Here is a 24,650-nt window from a genome sequence, read left to right as displayed (position 1 = left end):
TGTTTAGTGATTTTTATTTATAATTTAATGGAATTTCTGTGGATTTTATTCAACGATATACAAAATTTCAGAAAGAGTTTAGTAGAGAATATCTTAATAGCATGCCTTCTTGTATCATAATCCAATGAAGCAAACAAGATACAAACTGGGATTTTTGGTTTTGCTCTACATATTATCCTCCTAATCCATTCTTTGTAAATTGTAAGGGTGTTCGTGAATTGAATCAAACCATTTTAAACCGTAAAATTAGAAAGAAAAAAAAACTAAAAATTGATTAAACTGAAAATCAAACAAATTAAAAATTACAAAAATTATTTTAATTAGTTTCGTTTAGGTTTTCGTAATTAAATTCAAACCGTTTTGACCTGCAAATCTTATTTGTTTTAATATATTTTAATAAATTTTCTACTTTGATGTTTATATTTAGGGAAATTATTGATAATAGAGAATTTAAGCACATGACTATATGTGCTTTAAAACTTTTGTAGCTACACAGAAGAGGGCTTATCGGTTTGATAGCTACAATATAATATATGTATTATGACTTAGGTGCTTAACATTCATATTTAAAATAAGTAAATAATATATACACAAATCATGACTCATTATAAAATTTTATGTAATACTAATATATATTTTATAAAATTAATGAGTTGAATAAACTTACATGATGTGCTAAAATATTTTATAGGCAATACGGTGTTGTTATCCGTTGAAAAAAAATTAACAAAAAAAACAAAAATCAAATTGACCAATCCAAAACATTTCGTTAAAGATTGATTCAATTTAATTTAAATTTTATAATATGTTTCAACTGAACTAAACCTAACCGCAAACACAGTTAATTCCTTGTATATTGTAATACAAATGATCTATTATATGATACTATACTCTGAAAGTTGAAACCATGACATTAAGTTCAAAAATGATAAAAAAAAATAAAAGAAGATTAACCCTTATATCAACTGTTTCTCTGATGCTGTATTTGAGTCTTTTCTTCGATATAACATTTGTTTGAGTTAGCGTTTATGAACCGGAACTTGTGTTACGAGATTAAATATAATTAAAATAAATTAAATATGTATTATGGCATATATTCAGCGTGTTCTGAAAATATGTTAAAAAAATTATCTACGTAAATTTATAACAAATTATAATTAATAATTTTAAAATAAATCTAAACTAATAAACATTAAAAATCCAAACATGCATTCTTCTAACTTAAAAATGGAGTTCCAGTTCAAAACAAATTGGCGAGTAGCATAAGATGATATATTTCTTCCATTCCCTTTGAGGTTAGTATTTTATCAAGCTTAAGATGGAAATTATGATGATTACATATTTATCAGATGAACATTATATATATATACTTTATCTTGGGTCTTGTCATAGCATTAAGGATTTGACCGGTACCTAGTGCACAATCGAGACCATTGATTAGTGGAAAGTGGACAAGTTTCAATATGCGTTTTGACAATTGCACTGCGCAGTGCGCATAAAGTTGGTGACTAGATGAAGATGATATGCGTACGGGCTTAAGTTTCTTGTAGAAACGACTTTTAACTTTGAATAAAGAGTAAAACTTTTCTCTTTCGATCATACAATAATTGATTGCGATGCACCAAATGTCAAATAAATGAAGATTTCTTACAGAAAATTACTTTGCCAAGCCAAATATCATAATGTTGCTGTCGTAGCTGCTAAGAAAACAAGAGACAATGATGTGGGCAATAAGAAAAACGAGATAATGACATACCAGTGTCATGATAAAGTATTCCATGCCTAATCTCATGGCATTGGGTTTAGTTTTTTTCAACTTTTTAATAGTAAAATCTCCAACACTCGGTCTCAATGAAAATTTTATTTTTTCGTTCATTAAACAAGAAGCTATTTAAGTTCTAAAGCTTCTAAAGAAATGTTTTTAGCTCAACTTTTCCTTTTAAGTAGAAGAATCCCCCTTCCAAAAAAAGAAAAGAAAGAGGAAAAATAACTCATTTGTAAGGCAATGCCTTTGAGAAAAGTTTTTATTTCCATTGAAAGATTTATGACACTCATAAGTTTGCTATATCTTGCATCAAAACCATGTTTTCTCGATGATAGATAAACATGGGTTGGTTGTGCAAGTCTGTTTTAAGGTATATGAAATAGAAATTACAAGTTGGTTAACTAAATGAGGAAGACCAAAGAGTTAGAGATGGTAAGACCCCTAGAAGGGCAATATTTGTCACATGAAAGGTAGAAAGCAATCCGCAAGACTGCACCTGAGAGGGCTAAAAAGACGACAAAGTTGGAATAATATCCATGCTGGTTGCTGCATTGTTTATGAAGAAAACGTTACAGCTCGTTTATCGAAACTAATATTTTGAGCATCAACAATAAAAGGAACCAAAATTCAAGCAAGCCATGAAAGGACAGATAGTAAATTGTTTATAAGCTTTGGTGAAAATGTTCCTGTCATGCTGAAGCCAAAGGCATGTTTCTTTAAAAACATAATTACATTCAAGACAAATGCGACATGCATGAGAGAACATGAAGAAACTCTGGTAACTTGGATAGAGAACTGGAGAAGCAAAACAGCTTAAGATTGAATTCAAGGAGTCTCACATACAATGGGCACATTATTTGAGTAGCTTAAAAGTGATGCTGAATTTACCTAATTATGGAGTTAAAAATACCATTTTAATTTGAAACTGAACTACTGCAAGAAACAGTTCCCGGTACATGAACAAGTGAAAAGTTAATCTCAGAGACTGAGGAGAATTCTAGAATTAGACAAATGACTGATATAATATGAGGTAATTATAAAAAATCTATAAAAATCCAATTAGTTTAATGATAGCAAGTTTGTGTCAACTCAATTAACTCTGCGAGTCCAATTACATTAAACATGTGTATCTGCGTGTGCACATGTGTGCGCAAAAATCAGAGCATGTTTCTCATGAAAGAAACTAGATATCAGTCTTGATCATCAATATATGATTATATGGTTTAAGATTAGATCCTTTCACACTCAATTGATACTGCCCTTACATTTATTTTTTTTGAAGTGCAGGCACATGATGTTTATCACAGATAAATAGCATACAATATTGGGTAATGCATTCTAACAGAGTCTCAGTTTAAGTATATCAATGTCCACCAATCATTTGTATTTTTACCATGTCATTCAAAACTAGAAAAAGAATGCCAGTGGGAACAGTTGGAACACTATCCCTTTTGCCTCTAAAACATAGTATAGTTGGCTATTAGCAAATTGATCATCAAATAATAAGACTCATTAGTAAGAGTCTCAGTACACAAGGGAATCAGGACTTCTAGTCAAAGAAGAAATACACAACTAAGTAAACATGAACTTATTGTGTTCGTAAGCATGGTAAACCTAGACAATTAACAAAACTAGTTTACTTGAGTTCATCTAGCATATAAAAATTAACCTCCCACACTGGAGTAAGATTAGAATTTTAAACGATCGCCTTACATCAGGCATTCGAGTCTTCTATAGAATCAAACATGTACAACTCACCTCTACAGGACATGAAACTTGACATGGAGGAGACAAGTCTTTCACAATAGAGATTCCCAGATTTAGTCGAAGAATTCACAACCAAACATGCCAATCAGATATGCTTCCATTAGTCTCTACCGAGTGTAATGCGTGTTTATTACCACCTGCAGATACAAATACCAAACTAGCTGCTTTTGCCACACCTGCCAATAAAGCCCAGGCAGGAACACTCCAAATTACATCAAGCTGTGGCCAATTCCCAGACAGCTAGCTAGAGGGGATCCCTAAAGCCACGCGACTACTGATTCACACCCAGGATTATAGACATTATTATTATTGTCGCCCAAAAGTGACATCATGTGAATGTCAGTCACCAGAAGCTGACAGAGGATATATACCACAAAGTAATTAATTACAATCGTGGCTTTCTTCTAGACGCCATAGTAGAACCTCTATCAACCAGATTATGCCACAGAAGCATGACTGCTGGAACTTTTGAATCTGCAGACTTAAATCTAGACTCCAACACCAATTAGCAATACCAAGATCATCAATAATAACCCTAACACAAATTAACAACTAAGACCCTGACAGAACATTAACTTCACAAGACAAGAAGGTGGAACTAAGGAGACACCATACCATACAACTATACTATTACATACCCAAAACTCAATCATCCCCAGTTGGAAATAAAGTAAGGACCTTTCTACCACCTGAAGCATTGGCAGATTCCATGTCCTCCACATAGCCAGAAACAGGGTTGTGCACAGGAGCCCCCATCCTATGAAGCTGTTGCTGCTGCTGAGAGGGCCTAGACATGAATGGATTCTCGAAGTGCCCATTCGGCGGTGATCCGAAATGCCCCACCTGCCTGTGATACTGCGCCGCCGCCAGCTGCTGCTGCTGCTGCTGGTGGTGGTGGAGGGCTGGCACAGGCACATAAGGCAAAAAATGATCCGAATTAGGCCGTGCTGCCGGGTGCAGGAAATGTGGCGGCACGGGTGAGCTCGCGAATAAGTGGTCCGTGGCAGGGTCTGCGACGGCGGCGGCAGCTCCGGCACCGGCGCCGGCAGCTCCGGCAGCGGAAATTCCCTGCATGCGCTTGAGGTAGAGGCGGTATTTCTGCAAGTGGCTAGCGACGTTTTCTCGGGTTAAACCGTCGACGCTCATGAGCTGCATTATGGTTTTGGGAACGGCGTTTTTTATGCCGAGGTGCGCGACGGCGTCGACGAAGCGCTTATGGAGTTGTGGGGTCCACACGAGGCGTGGTCTTTTGAGGGTTCGTGCTGGTTCTTCGCCGGCGGTGCCGGAGCCGAGTTCGCCGGAATCAGCGAAGTCGGTAGAGGTGGGTTGGGAGGGGTTGGTGGGGGAAGGGTTTGAGGGTGGTTGTTGCTGCTGCTGTTGTTGTGGGGTTGTGGGGTTGTTGTTTGTGGTTGTGTGTGGGTTTCTGATGTCGAAGGCTATGGCTAGATCGGGGGTTATTAGGGTTTGGGATAGGGGCATGAGTTCTTCTGGTGAAGGTAGTTCCTCTTCCCATCTTGAAAACCATTTTGAATCCTCTTCTCTCATTGTTGTTTCCTTCTTCTCAGAATCTGACCCACACCCCCCCCACTTGGTTGTTTCGCTTCTATGCTCACTGATTTTTAAGAAAGGAAGGATTTTTGGATGTGGGTGTTTAATTCAACAAATGGATATTTTGTTTGTAGTTTAATGGTTTAGAAAAAGGGTGGGGTTGGGGGTGGTGGTGATGGAGGTGGTGGAGACAAGGATTTGATTCTTTGTGAGGAGAATCTCTCTCTAGAGAGAGAGTGAGAGAGAGGAGTGAAGGTGGTGGTGTTGGTGGTGGGAGAAGGGAGGGTGGAGTGTGGTGGAGGGTGGAGAGAGGTTCGAGGTGGATCTTGTTTTTCTTTCTTTTCAGCTTTTTATTGTGGGCACTATTGCAGATGCTTTTTCTTATGATTTTTATTTTTCCGGGATTTGGGGGTCTTCTACTTGAGAGTGAGTGTTGTGAGATCTCTATAGTTTTCAAAATTTTCCCCTCCCATCGTGTTACGGTCATACGCGCCTCCGTGATCCACTGTGCTCTGTGGGGTGGTTCTCTTAGCTGGCTGCCCTGATGTGACGCATTCTGTCAAATTTACAACTAAGAAAAAACAATAATTTCAATGCCTCAATCTTGATTTATAATTTAATGCTTTAGATCATATGATGATTCTTTCATTTGTCTTTTTTAAATGTAGCTAATTCGGTTTAAAAATTTTGTTTCAGTTGGAGCAGTTTTAACCTTATAAATTGATTTAATGGCTTATATAGTTTAATATTAGGATGAATACCATACTCCAAAATGAATAACAACAAAAACCAACCCATATTTCATTGATTGGGTCATTGGGCCGGCAGACACACTGGCGCGTGCATTGCATGCTCTGTGGAAGAGGTGGGGGAAGAATGTGAGAACAATAAGGATGAAACGTACGGGCATGGGAAAGATTTGAGATGAGGAAAGAATGAGGAGAGAGATGCAAAGATTCTTGGCTTTGTGGAATTTCTTTCTTGTTTTGTAGATAGGGAATAAGTTGAGCTGGTGTTTGCCTTGCATGATGTCTCCGGTTTCAAAGTTAAAATTCGATTTGACTGAATGTGAATTGGGGAGTAGTGAGGGATATATGCACAAGGGAAATTGTTAAGTAATTATTTAGATGGAATTAAGGAATTAGTGTATGATAAAAATTGAAAAAGGGGGTATAGTAATGTGGTTAATAAATTAATGAGAAAAGGTAACTAGGCCCCAAAGGCAAATAATGATAAAGAAATGAAAGAAAAGGGAAGAGTATCTTTTGTATGGAGTTGGAACAGAAACCATGAAATGCCCAGAAGGGAACTGTTGCAAGTGGGATACCTGTTGGCTTCAGAAATCGATTTATACCCCAATCACAGATTGCACTAAACAAAGGTCGAAACACTAGACGCATGAAGGGTTGCGGGTTTGTCTACCTATTATTAGCAAAAGGAGATGGCACAATTATTGTCCCTAGAAAGGCATGTTTCCTCGTGCAGCATTGGCAACAGTACTGATGGACCAATTGGATCAAAGTAATATGATAAGGGTACCCCCCATGTGATACCCATGTTTGATGCTTCAACTTCAAAATGCCAATATCATGACAGGTGTATCCCTTGTATGATTAATGTTTTGGCATTTATGACATAGAAATACCTTTGTATTGTATAGTTGTAGTAGTAGACTTGGTTTCATTCACCCCCTTTTCTCTACCAAGAATATTCATCAAAAATACCCTCCACTTCAAATCTCTATCTATATATACCTAGAATTAGAAATATCCTACACCCTGTCTTCATACATCGTGTTTCACTTCCCTCAATATAAAATTAGGCACTTCAATAATTTCATCTTAACAATATCTAAATTTTTCAGTGTCTCTAAATTAAATAAAAAATAAGCACTCTATTTCATTGGAACTATAATCTCCTTTGACTTCGAAGATCTAATCCAACAAATAGCAATATGAACATTTTGACAGACAGTTTTTTTCTTTTTTTTTGTTAAAAAATTCATAGGCTTGTATAAAATAAATATAAATCTTCCAATGGTGCAAAATGAAGAAGAAACCCAAGAAATAAAAAATGTTATTTTACCATGTAAATTTTTTCGTGCGAATAAGTAATTAATGTATATTTATTTTGTTAAATAATAATTTAAGCAACAATGGAAAAATAAAGATTTGACAGAAAATAGATCTCATTATTGCTAAAATGTTTTCACCAAACTAGTATTTTATATTTGTATGTTATCCTAGATTCTTTTTTGTCCTTGGGTTTTTAAGCTCCCTTTATTAGGAAAAAAAATTAGAAATAAAATTTTTGAAATTAAAATATAAGTTAAAAACTTAAAATTAAAATTAAATTTAGCAAAAAATAAATTCACAACATAGGAAAGACACATGGCATAATGAAAAGGATAATGAATTTTAAAAATTAAGACTCAAATCATTGGCAGTGATAGATTTATTTTATAATGTCTAGTATTTCCAAAAAAAAAAAAAAAGAAACCTTCGATTTCTCATTGCTTTTTTTAATAAATAATTTCTATGTTATCATGTAAATTAAGAAGATATTTTATATTTTTTTATATAAAAAAATTATTATCATTAATTTTATATTAATAAATAATAATTTTAATAACGTATTTTAAAAAGCATATATATCCTTTCATTTTTAAGATATTAAAAAAATCAAAACTCTCAATTAAAAAAAATATACAATACTCTCTCATAATTACAGTAACTTTTAAATATTCATTTGCAAATATGACAGTCCAAGAAAAAGTAACTACCAAATGGTAAGAAACCTAAAACGACGCATGATAGACAAATTATCGAGATCTAACTCAGCTGGCGACCTCAATTTTATATAAGACAAACTTTACTTGTAGTTTAGGAATTCAATTCTCACTGAAAACACGTGGCAACGAGAACCCAAGAAAATGATTAATCTCGTATCCGCAAGTCCCATTCAACAAAAAAATATAAAAAATTCTCGTATCCTAAAGGTAGGACATCATTCATGACTAAGGAACCAGGGTAGACTAGAGAGTTTTACGTACGGATAAATAGATATTTGAAAAAATGAAGATAAAATTGCTTGCAATTTTGATGTTTGAGCTCATTTAAGGAAGCCCAGCGCAATGCAACCATCTAACAAAAGGTAGCCTAATAATAATAATAATATAATGACATGTCAATTATGCAGTAACAACAAAAGTTAACACATTCAACTTTAGAGAAGAGGCTTTTGAACATTTTGCTAAAAAAATATTCAAACTAAAATCGTGTTATCATCTTTCAGATCAATATTGATCTACAACTACTGTGACAGTACAAGTTGGGTGCGTTCAAAATACTCTAGGACAACAACATACGCACTGAAATAGCCAAAACAAGAGTAATTTGTGTAAGCATTCCACTGTAATTCCTCAAATGATGCAAGTTTATCAACAATTTCGATAGTTTATGATCGAAAGCAAACTTGTTTTGAAAATGACGCACAGGAATTTATGGCATAGTTCCTCAGCCAACAGTGCTACCTCTCATCTTCAAGAGTAACAAATATTGAAGCAACAGAACTTCCAAGTGAGACCAAAGTTTGCAATCATTCTCAATATGTTCAGCCTTCAACGGAAAGGCCAATCAAATCAGGATTCAGGGCTTTCAGCACAAATTTGGGCATTTACACTTTTCCTTTCAGCTGACTCCTCTGTTGATGCAGACACTCTTCCCCAGGACCATGCTATGCATAAACCCAGTCTCAGTAATGTGACAAACATATACCACATTCATACTAGTCATTTGCAGTGTAGATGATCCCCATGTAATACACATAAACCCAGTCACTGAAACATGACAAACATATTAGTTCTCTGAGGACTATGGTTAACTGCTTAGAGCAGTTCTCAATTTAAAGATCTCGGCCAGTATTTTATTGAGGAACAGTGCGCAAGAATTTATGAACTTCCTGCTAGTTCAGAGAACTGAAAAAACAAGATAATTTAGTCACAACTGAAGGTGTAAATAAAATCAGTTTTCAGCTGATATCAAGAGACACATTTTGAATTTATAATTCTACCTTACAGACCCAAAAGAAACAAAGATATTCTAAATATCACAAGCTGGAATAAGAAATGTTTACCAAATGTTGAACCAAGAAGATCTACTGTTGCATTACATATGATTGAATTCATCCTCTATATCACAGCAGTGAACAGCCCTTTGAAATTTTGCCAACAGCTTTTGGTAGGTCTGAACTTCTGATGGCTGGATCTGCTTGATTGCCATCTTTAAATGCATCATCGTTATTACAGAAGCATCAAGGCTCTCCTGGTATAACATCAGAACAAATTTTACAAATTAATACACTTTGTGACAAGTGACAACAAATCTATCAGAAATCATGTTGATAGACAAACCTCAATTGCTGCAACAGCTGCCTCCCGACATATCAATGATATGTCAGCCCCAGTACAACCATCTGTCAGTTGAGCTAGTTCTTTAATGCTAACATCAGAATCATATGGGATTTTACGCAAATGAATGCGAAATATCTCTTCCCTGTCCACCTCATTTGGAGGTCCAACATATAGCAGACGGTCAAAGCGTCCTGCATGTAAGTGTCTTTTGTCAGTTAATTGAAATTTAAGCTGTTTATACAAGTCATCCACCTTTGTTTATCTGCATGTGCAATATAACTAAGAGATACAGAGAATAACAAAACAAACAAAATACCTGGCCTCAAAAGGGCAGGGTCAATCTTGTCTGGCCTATTTGTAGCAGCTATGACGGTGACATTAACCCTTTGATGTAGTCCTGGCACAAATAAAAGTCCAAGTAGTTTATCAGTCCTCTTACATCTTAAGCAAAATATATTTAAGTAATCATTCACATTTCCACTGCTCAAAGATTCATCACTAACCATCCAACTCAACAAGAAGTTGACTCATGACCCTATCCGACACTGAAACACCATCACTTTCCTTTCCACGAGTTACAGCAAGACCATCAATTTCATCAAAAAATATGATTGATGGGGCATTGGCCCTTGCTTTTGCAAATAATGATCTGACAGCCTTCTCAGATTCACCAACCCATTTGCTGAAGAGTTCAGGACCCTTAACTGCAAGAAAATTCAGCCCTGCTTTAGAAGCAACTGCTCGTGCCATTAGAGTTTTACTACATCCTGGAGGCCCAAACATCAATACACCCATTGGAGGGCGAGTCCCAATACGGCTGAATGCATCATGGTGCTTCTGTGGCCATTCTACTGCTTCCATCAATTGAGCTTTGACCTCCTTTTGGCCACCCACATCTTCCCAATTAACCTTTGGAACCTCAAGGATTACCTAAGTAGACAGAAAATTTGACAACCACAGTATTATGCTCACTTTCCATCTAAAAAGAAAATCGATGCAGAAAACCTTGATCTGTATATTTTTAACCATGTTATATAAACAACAACCTTACTTGAACATAATATTCCTCAGATCTCGCTACAGTGGAATGCCTTGTGATAAAAAAATTCTTTAACTTCAGTAGTTTGTATCAAAAAAGTGTATATAAAAGAAAAATAAACAAAGAGATTTGCAATTTATTTGACATAAATTGAACCTATACTTCAACCTAGCAGACTACTCAGATACAACCAATAACAATTGATAGTTGAATGGAGGAATTGATTAGAGATGGAATCCCTTGTACAAGTGATTTCAATGATTCAGGTTATTTATTCAGGAAACTTAAAGTTACTGAAAATTGAAGGAGATTAATGAAATATGTGGGAAAACCAAATTAATCAATATGATAGATCTAGGGTGACAGATAATATATTTTATTGAAAACTGACTCCCAAAAATATTACCCATGACATTAACCATACCTCTCTCATGGCACTGGGTCTTATTTTCATCCTAGCATTCTGAAAATCCTCAAATCTTATTTTCAAAATCTGTTCTTCTTCGCCACTATCAGGAATTACCATAGATTCAGAAGTTGGTCCCATCATGCATGAAGGTAATACAGGATTGGAGGCCACTGACATATCTGAAACAGATGATGTTTCAACACCTATACTTGTTGCACCATTCACCAGAGGCCCTTGCTCTTTTATGTTATCAGAAAAAGAATTGTAAGTCTTCTTAAAATCAACATAACGTTGCATACAAATAAAGGCTGCCTCATTGCAAAGAGCAGCAAGATCAGCACCCACAAAACCATGAGTGACTGTGGCAAGGTGTTCAATTTGTAACTCAGGGAGACAGTGATCCATTTCACTGAGAAGAGTGAGCAAAATATCTGAACGTTGTTTAGGAGATGGCACACCTGCATATGGATTGCTGAGGTGAAGTTGCATGGTAAATGATTTCTTCAGTGAATCCATTGAAATATGTATAACAGATCAATAGATCTATTGCCCAGAAATGCATGTTTTAGGCTAACACTATTTCACAGGCATAACTCACCCATGAACATGCAAATCAACAACTACACACTAGCTGCATAAATGGTTTTTCAGCTACGAGGATCAAATTGAAATTCTAATTTACTTTTTTAAAAAAATTGACATTCTAATTGTCTCTTTCACAAGTCACAGAAAACAAAAATTGCACAATAAAGCACATGCTGCTTGTACACAGAAAAAGAAACACATACAGCATTTATCTCTTTCACCAAATAAAAAAGACTTCTATGCAACATAACAGAGTTCTATTAGGTCAATTCATACAATAAAGCAGAGTAAATTCAGATTATATTTACCTATGGCAGAAAATGCTGAAGAGGCAAAATTAAATCAACAAGTTTGTAAAAAATGACTTTTACTCCAAGAAAGATCATCATGATAATATTAATATATCCTACATAACATGCTTTTTTTTATACAACAGAGCTAAAAACTGAAAAGTAGTAGTGATAGACACAGGTAAGAATAGAGGGGTTTTTTATTTAATGTTGTACTTTAGAAAGCTCCAATACCATGTCAAGAGAAAAATTAGCAAGGAAATACTATCTTAACTGTTAGGCTCTTGCAAGTGTATGCATATAAAGTAGGGTTACAAGTTACATGTAATACAAGCTTAAAAAGCCAAAACCCACCCAACATTTACATAAAGAAGCACAATTTTATTACCAAATTCATTTTTTTTTCTGTTTTGGACAAAATATTTTATTTCATGTTAATCATTTAAATCCCAAGATAAAATATATAATAATGCATGACGGGCCAGTTGAACTTTGTTCACATATGAAGCTAGATAATGCTTACAAAGTAGTAACATTTAGAAGCAGAATTTAAGGGTAAAATTCATACAGATAAATAGATTGGTTTTAAGATATACCAATTTCAATTTCCTTGTCAAACCTTCCTGGCCGTCTAAGAGCTGGCTCAATATGGTCAGGCCTGTTAGTGGCAGCAATTACAAGTAACCCTTTGGTTCTACTAATTCCATCCATCAGATTCAATAAGGTTGCAACCAATCTTTGAGATAGCTCTTCACCTCCATCTTTCCTCACAGGGGCAATTGCATCTAATTCATCGATGAATAACTGTGCATAGCAGAAATGCCATCATTAAGTAATCTAGAACTTTGAATTTTAAAAATATCAGGATCAAAATAAATGGGGACTATACTCAGTGAACCAAGTGCAAAACCTTGAAAATAATTAGCCATGCAAAATGCATGTATTGGAAGCTAGTAGAAAAATGTCCAGATTGTCCAAAGATTGAATGAAAGCAGGCCTCATTGGGTCATGAATGGAAAGTTTCAGCAATTATAAGAATATTGAAGAAAAAATTATCCTTTATTTATGTGGAAAGGAATAAGAGTGAGAAAGCATGTGGAAGAATCTGTGTGAATATCTCTCAACCTTGTCACATATACAACTAGTAAAATCTCTCAAGGACTTAGTGAAGATATTTTCAGTTGATAAATTGAATTGATAAAGCTAGTGGTGATATCTTTAGGTAAGATCTCCCTGATGAAATGAAATTTATCTCAATATGCTTTGTTCTTTTATAAAACACTGGGTTTGAGACAATATGCAAGGCTACCTGATTATTACAAATGAGTGTCACTTTCATAACCTCTTTAAATCCCAATTCTTTGAGCAGTTGTTTCATTAAGATAAATTCACATGTAACTAAAGTTATGACTCAATATTTTGTTTCTATACTTGAACAAACAACTATATTGTGTTTCTCACATTTTCAAGAAATCAAATTATCACCAACAATAGTACAATAGTTAGAAAATTTCTAATTGACGGGAGAGCCTACCCAATTTGCATAAGACTAACCAACAATTTGCGTGTGGCATAATCTTCAAATAATAAGTCCTTTTCTTGTAACTCCTTTGACGTATTTTAGAATGTAAACTATTGCATTCTAATGTCCTTCACAAGGAGTGTTAAGAAACTGACTTATCAAAGTGAATACAAAAGAGATATTTGAACGAGTAACATGAGATCTATGAAGCCTAGATACTTGATACGATACAGATACAAGGATACGGAAAAAAATTAAATTTCAAAATACGATACGACTTAGATACTTTAACATGAATGTAATGAAATAATATTTATAAAGAGATATTGATAATTAATTTATATTAATGTGTTACATTTACATATCAATGATCACATTTTACAAAAAAATACATACGATCATATCTTAACCTTGTCTATGAACACATAAAATAATTACATACTTTACCCCCTATTCAAGTTAGAATTCTACAAAAGAAATGGTAGTTCTATCCAAAAGAAATATAGAACTATCACAAAAAGAATGTCCTGCCTTTATACTATTTAATTCTAACATTGTCACACTCATTTTCTCTATCCCCATCGTCTACAAAAAGCATAACTTCTAAGTCTGGTTCAACAAGAGATAATTCAGCCAATTCAAGAAATCCAGCACTATTATCAAGTGGATCATGTACATCTCCACTAATATCCCACATCCTTGTCTCTCCTTTAGTATACTTTTCTTCTTTCCTAGACAAAAGACGAAGGTCAAAATGCACATAAACCAAATCCTAAGCCCTTTTTGGATCCATTTTGTTTCTCTTCAAAGAATGAATGAAAGAGTACGTACTCCAATGCCTCTCACAACAAGATGAGGAACAAGGCTGTACAAGAAACTTTAAGACAAGCTTTTGAAGTAAAAGGGTAGAAGATCCATGCATTACCCACCAAGATTTTAGGTCCAATGTCCACTTATCTCAATAGAATCAAAAGAAACAAAGTCATCTGCACAAGATGAAAAATTTGAGAATTCAACAAAAACATTTTTTATTTCCTCAGCATTAGGAAAATATCTCTTCAAACATTTGTTCCTTTCTCTCGAAACTTCATCATCTTGATGTGGAGGAACTCCATTTGGAGCTTCCCTAAGCCATTCTTCACTATAATACCTACATATGATTAAAAAATTTGTTATAGTATGATTTTTATTTTTCAAGAGACAGTAACTAAGTTGAAATTTATCTTGGGTTCAATAAATGGGCCAAACAATGAAGTGGAGTACAACTCTTGCTCCACCTAAAATTCAGTATACTATGAACCACATCATAAAAATTGAAAACCTCATTTGCTTCCTTTTCCTCATGCCTATATATGACTGTCTTCACTTTTTCAATCATGGAATCCCACATTTCATAGACCAAATGAAGAGTAGAAGCATCTATGTCACATTTTCTAAGCATGCTATATATAGGATCTGTGAAAGAAAGAATATAGTCTAATTTATCCCACCATATATCATTTAAAATAAGTTCTTTCACATGGGCAGCTTTACCAACATCATCTTCTCTATAACTATTCCATTGGTCACTAATGACCATATTTTGCAAAGCATGTTTCAACAACTTCAATTTTGTTAGCATGACAACCATTGATGCAAAACGGGTTTCAGCAACAGAAAGCAACTTAAGAGATGAAAACTCATTAAAAATAGTCAATCTCATAAAGTGGGTCATTATGAAAGTCTTGATAAAAGATGCATCATCAACTAGAAGGGTGATCCAATGACACTCATTGAAAACATTTTCATTTCCATCAATATTTCTAGTTGCACATATGTTTTTCAATACTAAATTCAAAATATAAACGACACAAGGAGTCCATAATACATGATGAAATTCAGCTTCAATTAACATCCCGGCTGCCTTACAAATAGGAGCATTATCAGTTATGATTTGAACATTTTTTTGCCTTACTTCATTAATTACATCCTTTATTATGCTGACCATATAGTGTTTGTCCTTGTACTCTTTAGAATCATTAATAGCCTTTAAAAATATTGGCCCTCCTTCACTTACAGCCATGAAATTTATCAATGGCCTTCTTTGAACATCTGTCCATCCATGAGAAACCAATGTAACTCCTTTTATAAGCCATAAAAATTTTATAGGTTGGAGCAATCTTTCAATATGAGATCTCTCTTGTTGTAAAAGACTAGTTCTTAAAGCATTATAACTAGGAGGAAAGAAACCACTAAGGTTATGGTTTACAGCAAATGAATAAGAACTAACATAGTAAGGATTTCTAGCAAGATGAAATGATAAGCCAGCTGAATAAAACATTCTTGCTATCTCTGCTCTAAGTTGATTTCTTTCATCCACGTTGAAAGCCCTTTCTAGTGTACCACTACCTATTTTTTTTCTTTTCTGGGATAAGGTTGTTGGAGCTGCTGAAGGTAGTGGGGTAGTTTTGGGCTTAATTTTATTCTCAGCTTTTTCACAAATTCTCTTCAAATCAACCAAGTACTCAGGAGTGACCTTAAGACAAAGAGCAACACCAGCACCGGATATTCTAAGTAAATGTGCTTTCACTCTTGAGTATGAACTTTTGACCACTTTGTCGCAAAAATTACAACTCCATAGCTTGTTGCCTCCTCCATCTCTTAACTTATCCTTTATAGTGACAAATGCCCAAAGTGGAGCATAATCATCTTAAAGTTCTAATGAACCAAAGTTACTTGGAATTCTAAAATTAGAGTCAGAACCAAAACTCATTTTTTGTCATCAAACGCAGCTATGAAAAAATGCAAGAATAATATTTTTACTTTATTGCTATAAAATGAATAGAAAAGAGGAAATTATGAAAGAGGAAGTTTGTGAGATTCTACCGCCACAGCAATGGAGAAGAGAGAAGAGGAACAAAGTTCAGAACACACTTACTGACTTAAAGCGCCACAGCAATGGAGAAAAAACGTTAAAATTGTTGCTGAAGTCCAGAGAAGAGACAAGAGGAACAAAGTTCAGAACACACCCACTGACTTGAAGCCTAAAAATCTCCAACGGGATGCTCCTCACGCCGTGCAAAATGCCGGCTTACGTGGCGTCGGAAGTGTTGAAGAAGAAAGGATACGATGGGTCGAAGGTATCTGGTTGTGCGGGGTTATCCTCTTTGCTTTGCTTTGCTTTCTAGGTACCTTCCATTTCAACGCTAATATACGGCTCTAAAGTTCAGGAACTGTGAAGCCCAAAATCGAACCTCAAAACAATGATGGAAATGGAGAAATGGATGAGTTCTAAATCGTGAACCCTAGCTGATTTTTTATTTTTGGGTGAGTTCTGGTTTCATTCCTAACTCATGAATGATAGCAGAAATGGAAAAATGAAAGACGGATTGAAACTCCCCATTTCAATATTGTTAATTCACTCAAGCTGACCATTATTTTTAGCCGAGCTGTTTCCGAGCTGTATCAAAATATTTATAGTCGTATCCCAACCGTATCGGGTTTAAATTTAATTTTTTAAAATAAATTTAATTTTCGATACTTCTTGGATACGTATCTAAGCGTATTGGACACGTATCAGTATCGGATATGTGTCCGATAAGATAGTTCAACTTCCCAAAAAGTATCCTGAACTTTTTTAAATCAGAAAGAAACTTCCCTAGACTTAACAGAAATTTGGAATTTGGATTCGTAGGAGCATTGACAAGCTTGACATTCATCAATTGGTTTAAAGAGGTAAGGCCAAAGGAGGAAAGAGGAGTTGGTGCTGGAGGTAAGTTAGAAGAAGTCTCATTACAAGTTGGTGGTGGCAAAAAATATGGTGTCAACTATGATATACTCATAAAGGGCATTGAAAAGAATTATTTAAAGGAAATGACATCTTTAATGATTGAAAAATAACAAGTTCAAGAGTAAGACACAAGGAGAGTGTGTCAGACTCAATCGCAAAATGTGAATTAGAAGACCCAAAAAAGGGAAATTGACTCAAAGAAATTAACATTTATAATCTTCTAACTTTGAGTGTAACCATGAAAAATACATGTTTGAGAACAAGCAGAGAGCTCACCAATCTTAGACTAGGATTATGAACAAAATAAATAAATTCAAAAAACACTGGTATAGAGGATGTAAAGATTGATGGCAAAACAAGACAGAGTGAGGTACCTAATTGTTAAGAACAAATGAGGGGCATTCGATTAATAAGGTAATGGAGTATAAGAACAAAACCACTCTAAAAACAACGAGGGATTCCATTTTGTTAAATAATATGAGCTTATGAAATTTGATAAAGAATATCATTAAAACTCATAAAATGTTGCAAGTTTGAGACAAATATTTACAAGTATTATTACTACACACAATGCTAATAGGAATAATAAATTGATTTTAAATTTCATGGTAAAAAAAATTAAAATATTAAAAATAACTCTAATCAATTTTTCATTAAATATATCGAAGTACAACAGAAATAAACATCAATAAAGGTAATAAAATATCTAAATTCTAAGGTAGACATAGAATGACTTGGACCCAAAACATAAATGAACAAAACTCAAATGATACAAAACTTGACCACTAACATGACTAGGAAAGGAACTGCAAATATGTTTATCTAGTTGATATGACTCACAAGACAAAGTGGACAACTTAGAGAGAAGAGTGAGGGAACACGTGAATAAATTTGTATTTCAACTACACAATAAAGCATATATTTATATTGGTAATCATAATAATTACAGGATATTTGTTGTATACTCAGTTACTTAAATTAACATAATCACAAAGATAAATTTTCATATTACTATAGTTACATATATTTTACAATTTAAATTATAAGTGCATTAATAGTGTAAGTCTTACCTCATTGTTTTGTCAAGTGGACTTCTCACAGAAAATAAATTATTGTATCAAGAATAATATCCAACACAAGACCTCCCTTTTACATCACTCAGACACAAATGGAGGCTTCCACCCATATCTTTTAGAAGTTGTAAATGGGAAAAAAAAATGAATTGTTTAATAATTAGTTTTATGATGATTTAGCCATGTTCAAGGACTTTCAAATCATAGAAGAGAATTAAACAAAAATATGAATAATCCATAATTTTTCAGAAAAATGATCAGAATTGGAAATAAAAAATCAGGTTCTAACTAAAAAAATAATGCTTAAATTTTGATTTTATACAATAGTATTGCGACTATTGCCTTCAAATTTCACAATAATCACCCATTCCATAGGTTACAACAATTTACAATTGAACATGCCTTAGAAACTTCAGCTATCTTTGTGTTGGCATGAGGCCTCATAATGTTAGGTAATCACTGACTCCACAAATAAGTACCCCTTGTACCATATTAAATATATTATGACGATGTTTTAAATATAATATTCATATGGTAAGATTAAAACTCAAGGTCTAAAAATGTAATTAACAACTTCAACAAATACTCTTCTTGTGATATGTAGCACGTATTAAAACATATTATTTCATTAAAAACAAAATAGAAAATTACTAAAATGCAATCTTTCAATAAAAATCTAACCACAGCAGGTGCAGCTTGAATGGCTGAATCAAAAACTTTGTGCAATGCTTGCTCACTTTCCCCATAATATTGGGAAACAATTTCAGGTCCATTTATCGGGAAAAAATTGACACCAACATCACGAGCACATAATTGAGCCAGAGAGGTCTTTCCTGTACCAGGCGGACCACGAAGAAGGACTCCTCTTGTAGTTCTTAAACCAAAACTAGATTTTGGAAAAGCAAGAAGCATAAGCATGCAGAATCACATTTGCAGATGCATACAAGTATGTTACAATGTAACTAAGAACTGATAATAACATTGTTTTTTTAATTTTGGCTTACAGTTGTATTCATTTTGACAATAAAACAAAGAATTTATTGAAAGATATAATTTTTAAAAGACGTGAATATATGCAAATTAAATCTAACAAGCACAAGAGACACTAAATGAACTTTATCTTTTTTCAAATTATCAAGGAAAATTAACATTGGTTCTTAGGGTTGATATTAAGTATCTAAAAGTGATAAGATTTTATCAAAAATGTTAACATTTCTTACATTAGAAATAGAAAAATTTAATAAATATTTTCTTTTCCAAAATAGTTTACTATTTTTCGATGCTTAAAATCAACCCTAAGAATTGATGTTAACAAAATTGAACTAATAAACATCACCAAAAAAAATATCTAGAGAAAAGGGGTTGTTGACTTTTACAAATGGCATGCTTTCTCTTGAGTAAAAATCCAATGGCTATCCATTAATTTATAAAAAAAAAAATTAAAAAAAAAAAAACAAAAGAATGTTCTTCATGCACAATTAAAATGTAAGAATTTGCGGCACCAAATACACATGCATAAAGAGCCAACTAAAGTAAGGATGCTGCTGCTGCTGGAGAAGAATTAAGTTTAAACTCTAAATTCTAGACCATTAGTCCATATCTTAATGAAACTACAAGGGATATCTTAACAAGACATGTATAACATAAAATTCAAACAAAAAAAATATCAAGCCTTTGGAGTTTGGAGCAGGAATCTTAGTTACCAATCAACACTACTAGAATACACCAAACATTGTACAATGCATACAACAATACACTATCTATGGCCATTGGCCAGTAAACAAACATTCAAAAGTCTTCAACATTAAACAACAAACAGTTGAAAATATGCAACTGCAAGCCATACCTTGATAAAGTATCTTTCACTGATGAAGAAATTATATCCTTTAAAAGAGCAGATTCTTTGGACAGACCACCCAATTTAGGCATATTATCATGAATGCTGGCATTAGCAACTTCATGTTCTAGTTTCACACAAGATAAATCCCTTTGAATTGGCTCTTCAGATGCCACATCTGATGGCAGAGATAAAAATACCTTAGTTTCATAATTGACTGTGAAAGCCTGATTTACATCCTCTGCTATATTAGAATCCTCAGGACATAAATTGCTACTCCGATTTGATGGATAATAATCAGATCCAGGAACTGGAAACTTCTCAGCTCCAATCACTTGGAAAAAGCACAACTCTGAAAACATTGGGACAATGACAAGATTCCCTAGCAATAAAGAACGAGAAAATAACCAGGAAGTTGCACATGTCTGCAGTAATTTTTTAGCACTTTCATCCCTTAATGCCACACTAACATCGAATGAAGCCACTGATTGAACATTCTGATTTGGCACACTTAACACTGAATCTTCAAATACTGGAGAAGATAGCCCAGTAGCATTAGAAAACTTTGATCCATAAGAAGGTGTTGTAGGAGATGCAATAACATCATTCTCAGATTGGACAAGGGGTTTCACCTTGGACAAGTCCAATGACGGCAAATTATCAATTTTCTTAGAAGGAACTAACTGAAGATACAATTCCTTGCAATTATATATAGTAGAACACTTATTTTCGGTAGAATACAATTCATTGCTCTCATTTATAAGAGAAGAGAAGTATTGTTTCTGTAACTGATGAATAAACACAGTTGTGCCCAAAGAAGGACACCCCATGGTATAAAAAAGATTTGAAGACAGGCGCACTCCATTCTTTAAAACCTATGTCAATATAATAAAATACATTATTTCAATAACGATAGTTCTATTCTTATACATAATTATTAAAAAAAATTACACATAGCATTCGCTTTCCTGTTTTTCAAATAAAAGGATCATAATCCTTCAACTTAAAAGAGAAAAACAAACAAACAATCAAACCTTACTAGAAGGGAACAATGTTGCAAGTGCAAAGTAGTTTCCTGCATGATGATGGGATGTGTTTTGATTTTGCAATCCGTAGCATTTTACAGATTGATTAGATAACGAGGCAAGAGGGAAATGCGTAGTGTTGTTCCCTGAAAATGGGATAGAGAGGGAGACAATGGAACCTGGAGAAAGAGAGGAAGAAAGCATGGAAGGTTCGGAAAGCCAAATTATAGAACCCTTAGAAGTAGGGGCAGAGTGGTCGACTTGGGTGATTTCGCCAATGAACGGGGATTCGGAGATGAATGAAGGGAACTTTCTAGAAGCTTCTTCGGAGAAAGAGGTCAGTTGTTCTGGCAATTGAGCTTGGGATGGTGATTGTTGTAACCTTGAGATGGAGTGCGCTTTCGTTTGCTTCTTTTGCTTTGAATTCGAAGGCATCTTTTCAGGCTGCGTTCGAAATTCAAGTCCCCAACTCTTACCGTACTCAAGTCCACTCAATCAATACCTTTAACGTGATGCGTGAGTAGGGACGAAAATACCTTAGGTTTCGATAAATAGGTTAGTATACTATATTAAGTATAATAATTAGTAAAATAACTTTTAATATTATTATCGTTTGTCAATATAAACTTAAAAAATATTATTTTAAATCTCATATTATATTCAGGAACATAATATAATTATAGAAAATAATATTAAAATAAATTAATTGAGTAAATTTTATTTATTTTAATAAATAATAAAATAATATTAATATGTGTTAATTAAAATAAAATATAGCGTAGCATAATAATAATGATGAGATAATATTATATTAAAATTTATGTTATTACAGTAGATTTAGTAATAGTTATTAAATTTAAAAATTTTGTATTTAATATTATGTTTAACTATGAAGTCGTAGAATAAAATAATATTTAAGTGATTGTTGCAGTTTGTAATTATAATATTATCTTAAAAAAATAAAGCTTAACAAGTATATTATATTTATTGATATAATAATATTTTAAAAAAATCTATGATACAAATTAAGTTAGTAAAATATTTAGTATAATAATTAATAATTTAATATTAATGACATGTTACTATCTATATTGCAATATAAATTAATTTATTATATTATTATTTATATTGTAATAGAAATTTAGTGTGTATGTACAGTATAATAAGATATTTTTTTAACATATTTAATTTATTTAATTTGTGTTATTTAATTAAATATTAGGATATTTTAATATTATGATAATAAAAATAATTTTATTTTTCTCGTATTTAAGAGCTATTAGATTAAATTTAAATAATTTAAAATTATTAAAATATTATAAGGAATAGTACATATGGAATGGTGTTGAAGATAAAATATTAAAATTGATACATACATGTTATAGATGATGATAGGAAGATAGTTTACCTATATTATATTATATTTGTAGCAAATAATTTTTTTGAGAATTGAACATTTGTCATTTTTCTAAGTTAAAACATGACTTATTTTAGCTTTAGTTGATAAATGAAGACATGAGACGCATACTTTTCACTTATTTCTAAGAAAATGACAAGTACATAACAAAATATTGCGATTTAAATTAATTTATGTATTGATAGTCGATCAATAATTAAAAATACATAATATAAAATATGATTAGCTCTTTTTAAAAATTATTAAAAAAAATTACCTTTTAAAAAAGAATTGCAAATAGATCATTGAAGATGAGATAATTATTATGTTATTTTGGTAATATAATTAATAATCTTAATAGTGAAATACAATTATAAAGATATACACTAACATAATATTGAAGTATCTTAAGTTTATTATATACTCAAAAGTATTTATCATCTATCTCACATATTTGAAAATTACTGTTTTTTTTTCTTATTACTTAATTTAAAAGAAAATTTTCTTCTCAAGTTTATTGTAACTAATATTATATTTTATTTGTAGCATTTTTTATTTCCTTCAAATATTAAACTTTTTATTCTTTCATATATTTTTCTATTTGAATACACAGCTACAATAATTTGGCTTATATTTAAATATTATTTAATTAGAATGCATTAACAATTAAGTTATTCAAATAAATTAATTAAACTAAACCAAAATAATTAAAAACTACATAAAATAATATTTCATCATGTTAATTAAGAATAACAAAAAAATATATAATTAAAATAAAATTAATTAGCGCAATACCTTAGTTAAATTTCACTAATAACAAAATAAAGCTAAAAACTTAAAATTGAGAAAGAGAGAGATATATATAAATTTCAACATCAATTTTAAATGTTGTAACCTAATTTATAACTCATTACTATGCATGATAGAGAGATACAAGTAAATAGATAAAGACATGTGATAAGATATCCTAACTATGCTTACTAAAAGTAAGTTACTAATTTTGATGCGACACATATCAACATAGAATGTCACAGCTACTTACTAAAAGTAACATGGTTAGCATTAACACCTGGCAACACAAGTAAATAGATGAAGACATGTGATAAAATATCCTAACTATGCTTACTAAAAGTGAGTCACTAATTTTAATGTGACACATATCAACATAGAATGCCACAGCTACCTACTAAGAGTAACATGGTTAGCATTAACACTTGACAACACTAAGTGATGCTTGTTCCCTGGAAATAACATCTCCACATTGACATATGATAACATTAAAATAAATGATACTTGTCCACTAAGAATAATATGAGCACTATCCACATTTCATCCCACATAATCTGCTAAGTAGTCCCATCTTTCTTAAGCATTATAGATAATGGGCTTACTTTTGTCCTAAACTGCAATACATAAAGAAAGGTGGGCTAACGATCAAAGTTAAAGGTGAGTTAGTTCACTTTTTTAAAAGAGTAATTGATAATTATTATACACTTTTTTTAATTAAAAGGCACACGTATTTTTTATCATTTAATTAAGTTATTTTATTTTGAATATAAAAAATATTTCAAAAAATAAAAAAATTCTATCAATTTTACAATATTAAAAGGCACACGTATTTTTTTATCATTACTTTTACTAAGTTCACATATTACTTATCTACATCCATAAATTTTACAATATTAACTACCATGTGTCTATGATTTTTACGATAACAATGTTGCATTCAATTTTTTTAACCCATTAATTTTTATTTAAATAAATTATTTTGAGCATTTTGATGACATAATACGATATGATAAATTTAACTAGCATTGCTTTCATTGTGATTAATTTTATGTCTCAACTGTAATTTTAAAAATATTTATTAAATACATGATGTTCCTAAAATAATTTTATAAAAATAAATAATAAATAATAATAATATCAAAATAATAAAATATAAAAAATTTATAATTAATACTTAAATAAAATTATAAAATAATATCTTAAAAAATTATTTATAAAATTATATAAATAAAAAATATTACTATGATTTAATAATTATGAATAAATACAAACAAAAATTAGATAAATATTTAATAATTGTTAATATTATTTAATAGTAATAATTTATTCTAAATATTTAATATTATATAAATTTAATTATTAATTATTTATTTTTTAAATAATTTTATTTGTCTATAAGTTTATAGTAAAAAGTAATAAATAAAA

The 24,650-nt window shown here is 32.2% G+C and overlaps 2 protein-coding genes across 3 annotated transcripts; both read right to left on the bottom strand.

Moving 5' to 3' along the window:
* Positions 1–3,131: 3,131 nt before the first annotated feature.
* LOC113861700 (transcription factor MYBC1-like) lies at positions 3,132–7,551 on the bottom strand. Its single transcript, XM_027494689.1, has one exon. It carries the CDS (start codon positions 5,075–5,077, stop codon positions 4,178–4,180), a length of 900 nt encoding a protein of 299 aa, XP_027350490.1. The 5' UTR covers positions 5,078–7,551; the 3' UTR covers positions 3,132–4,177.
* Positions 7,552–8,150: 599 nt separating this feature from the next.
* LOC113861699 (calmodulin-interacting protein 111) lies at positions 8,151–21,558 on the bottom strand. Of its 2 annotated transcripts, none has more exons than XM_027494687.1 (10): positions 21,050–21,558; positions 20,025–20,890; positions 18,860–19,064; positions 12,411–12,618; positions 10,955–11,397; positions 9,995–10,421; positions 9,808–9,888; positions 9,492–9,682; positions 9,215–9,402; positions 8,151–8,918 (listed from the first exon to the last, which is right to left on the bottom strand). In XM_027494687.1, the coding sequence occupies exons 1-9, from the start codon at positions 21,473–21,475 to the stop codon at positions 9,247–9,249; spliced, it is 3,003 nt and encodes a 1,000-aa protein (XP_027350488.1). In that variant the 5' UTR covers positions 21,476–21,558; the 3' UTR covers positions 8,151–8,918; positions 9,215–9,246. The 2 variants fall into 2 exon arrangements, with proteins under 2 accessions (XP_027350488.1, XP_027350489.1); XM_027494688.1 differs by having other exon boundaries at positions 8,311–8,918; positions 21,055–21,519.
* Positions 21,559–24,650: the final 3,092 nt, after the last annotated feature.

Source organism: Abrus precatorius, unplaced genomic scaffold (genome assembly GCF_003935025.1).
Source record: "Abrus precatorius isolate BTA unplaced genomic scaffold, Abrus_2018 Scaffold3, whole genome shotgun sequence".
In the NCBI taxonomy this organism is placed as follows: Eukaryota; Viridiplantae; Streptophyta; class Magnoliopsida; order Fabales; family Fabaceae; genus Abrus; species Abrus precatorius.
The sequence above is the reverse complement of the archived record's forward strand: the minus strand, read 5'-3'. Positions and strand labels throughout refer to the sequence as shown.

What these genes read in the sequence shown, in the direction of transcription:
- LOC113861700 (XM_027494689.1), bottom strand. Translation starts at nt 5,077, where the DNA reads ATGAGAGAAGAGGATTCAAAATGGTTTTCAAGATGGGAAGAGGAACTA.
- LOC113861699 (XM_027494687.1), bottom strand. Translation starts at nt 21,475, where the DNA reads ATGCCTTCGAATTCAAAGCAAAAGAAGCAAACGAAAGCGCACTCCATC. An exon ending in GTGAAAGATACTTTATCAAG is followed by an intron (nt 19,065 to 20,024) that starts GTATGGCTTGCA and finishes TCCAAAATCTAG; the next exon opens with TTTTGGTTTAAGAACTACAA. An exon ending in GACCCAGTGCCATGAGAGAG is followed by an intron (nt 10,422 to 10,954) that starts GTATGGTTAATG and finishes CTGTCTACTTAG; the next exon opens with GTAATCCTTGAGGTTCCAAA.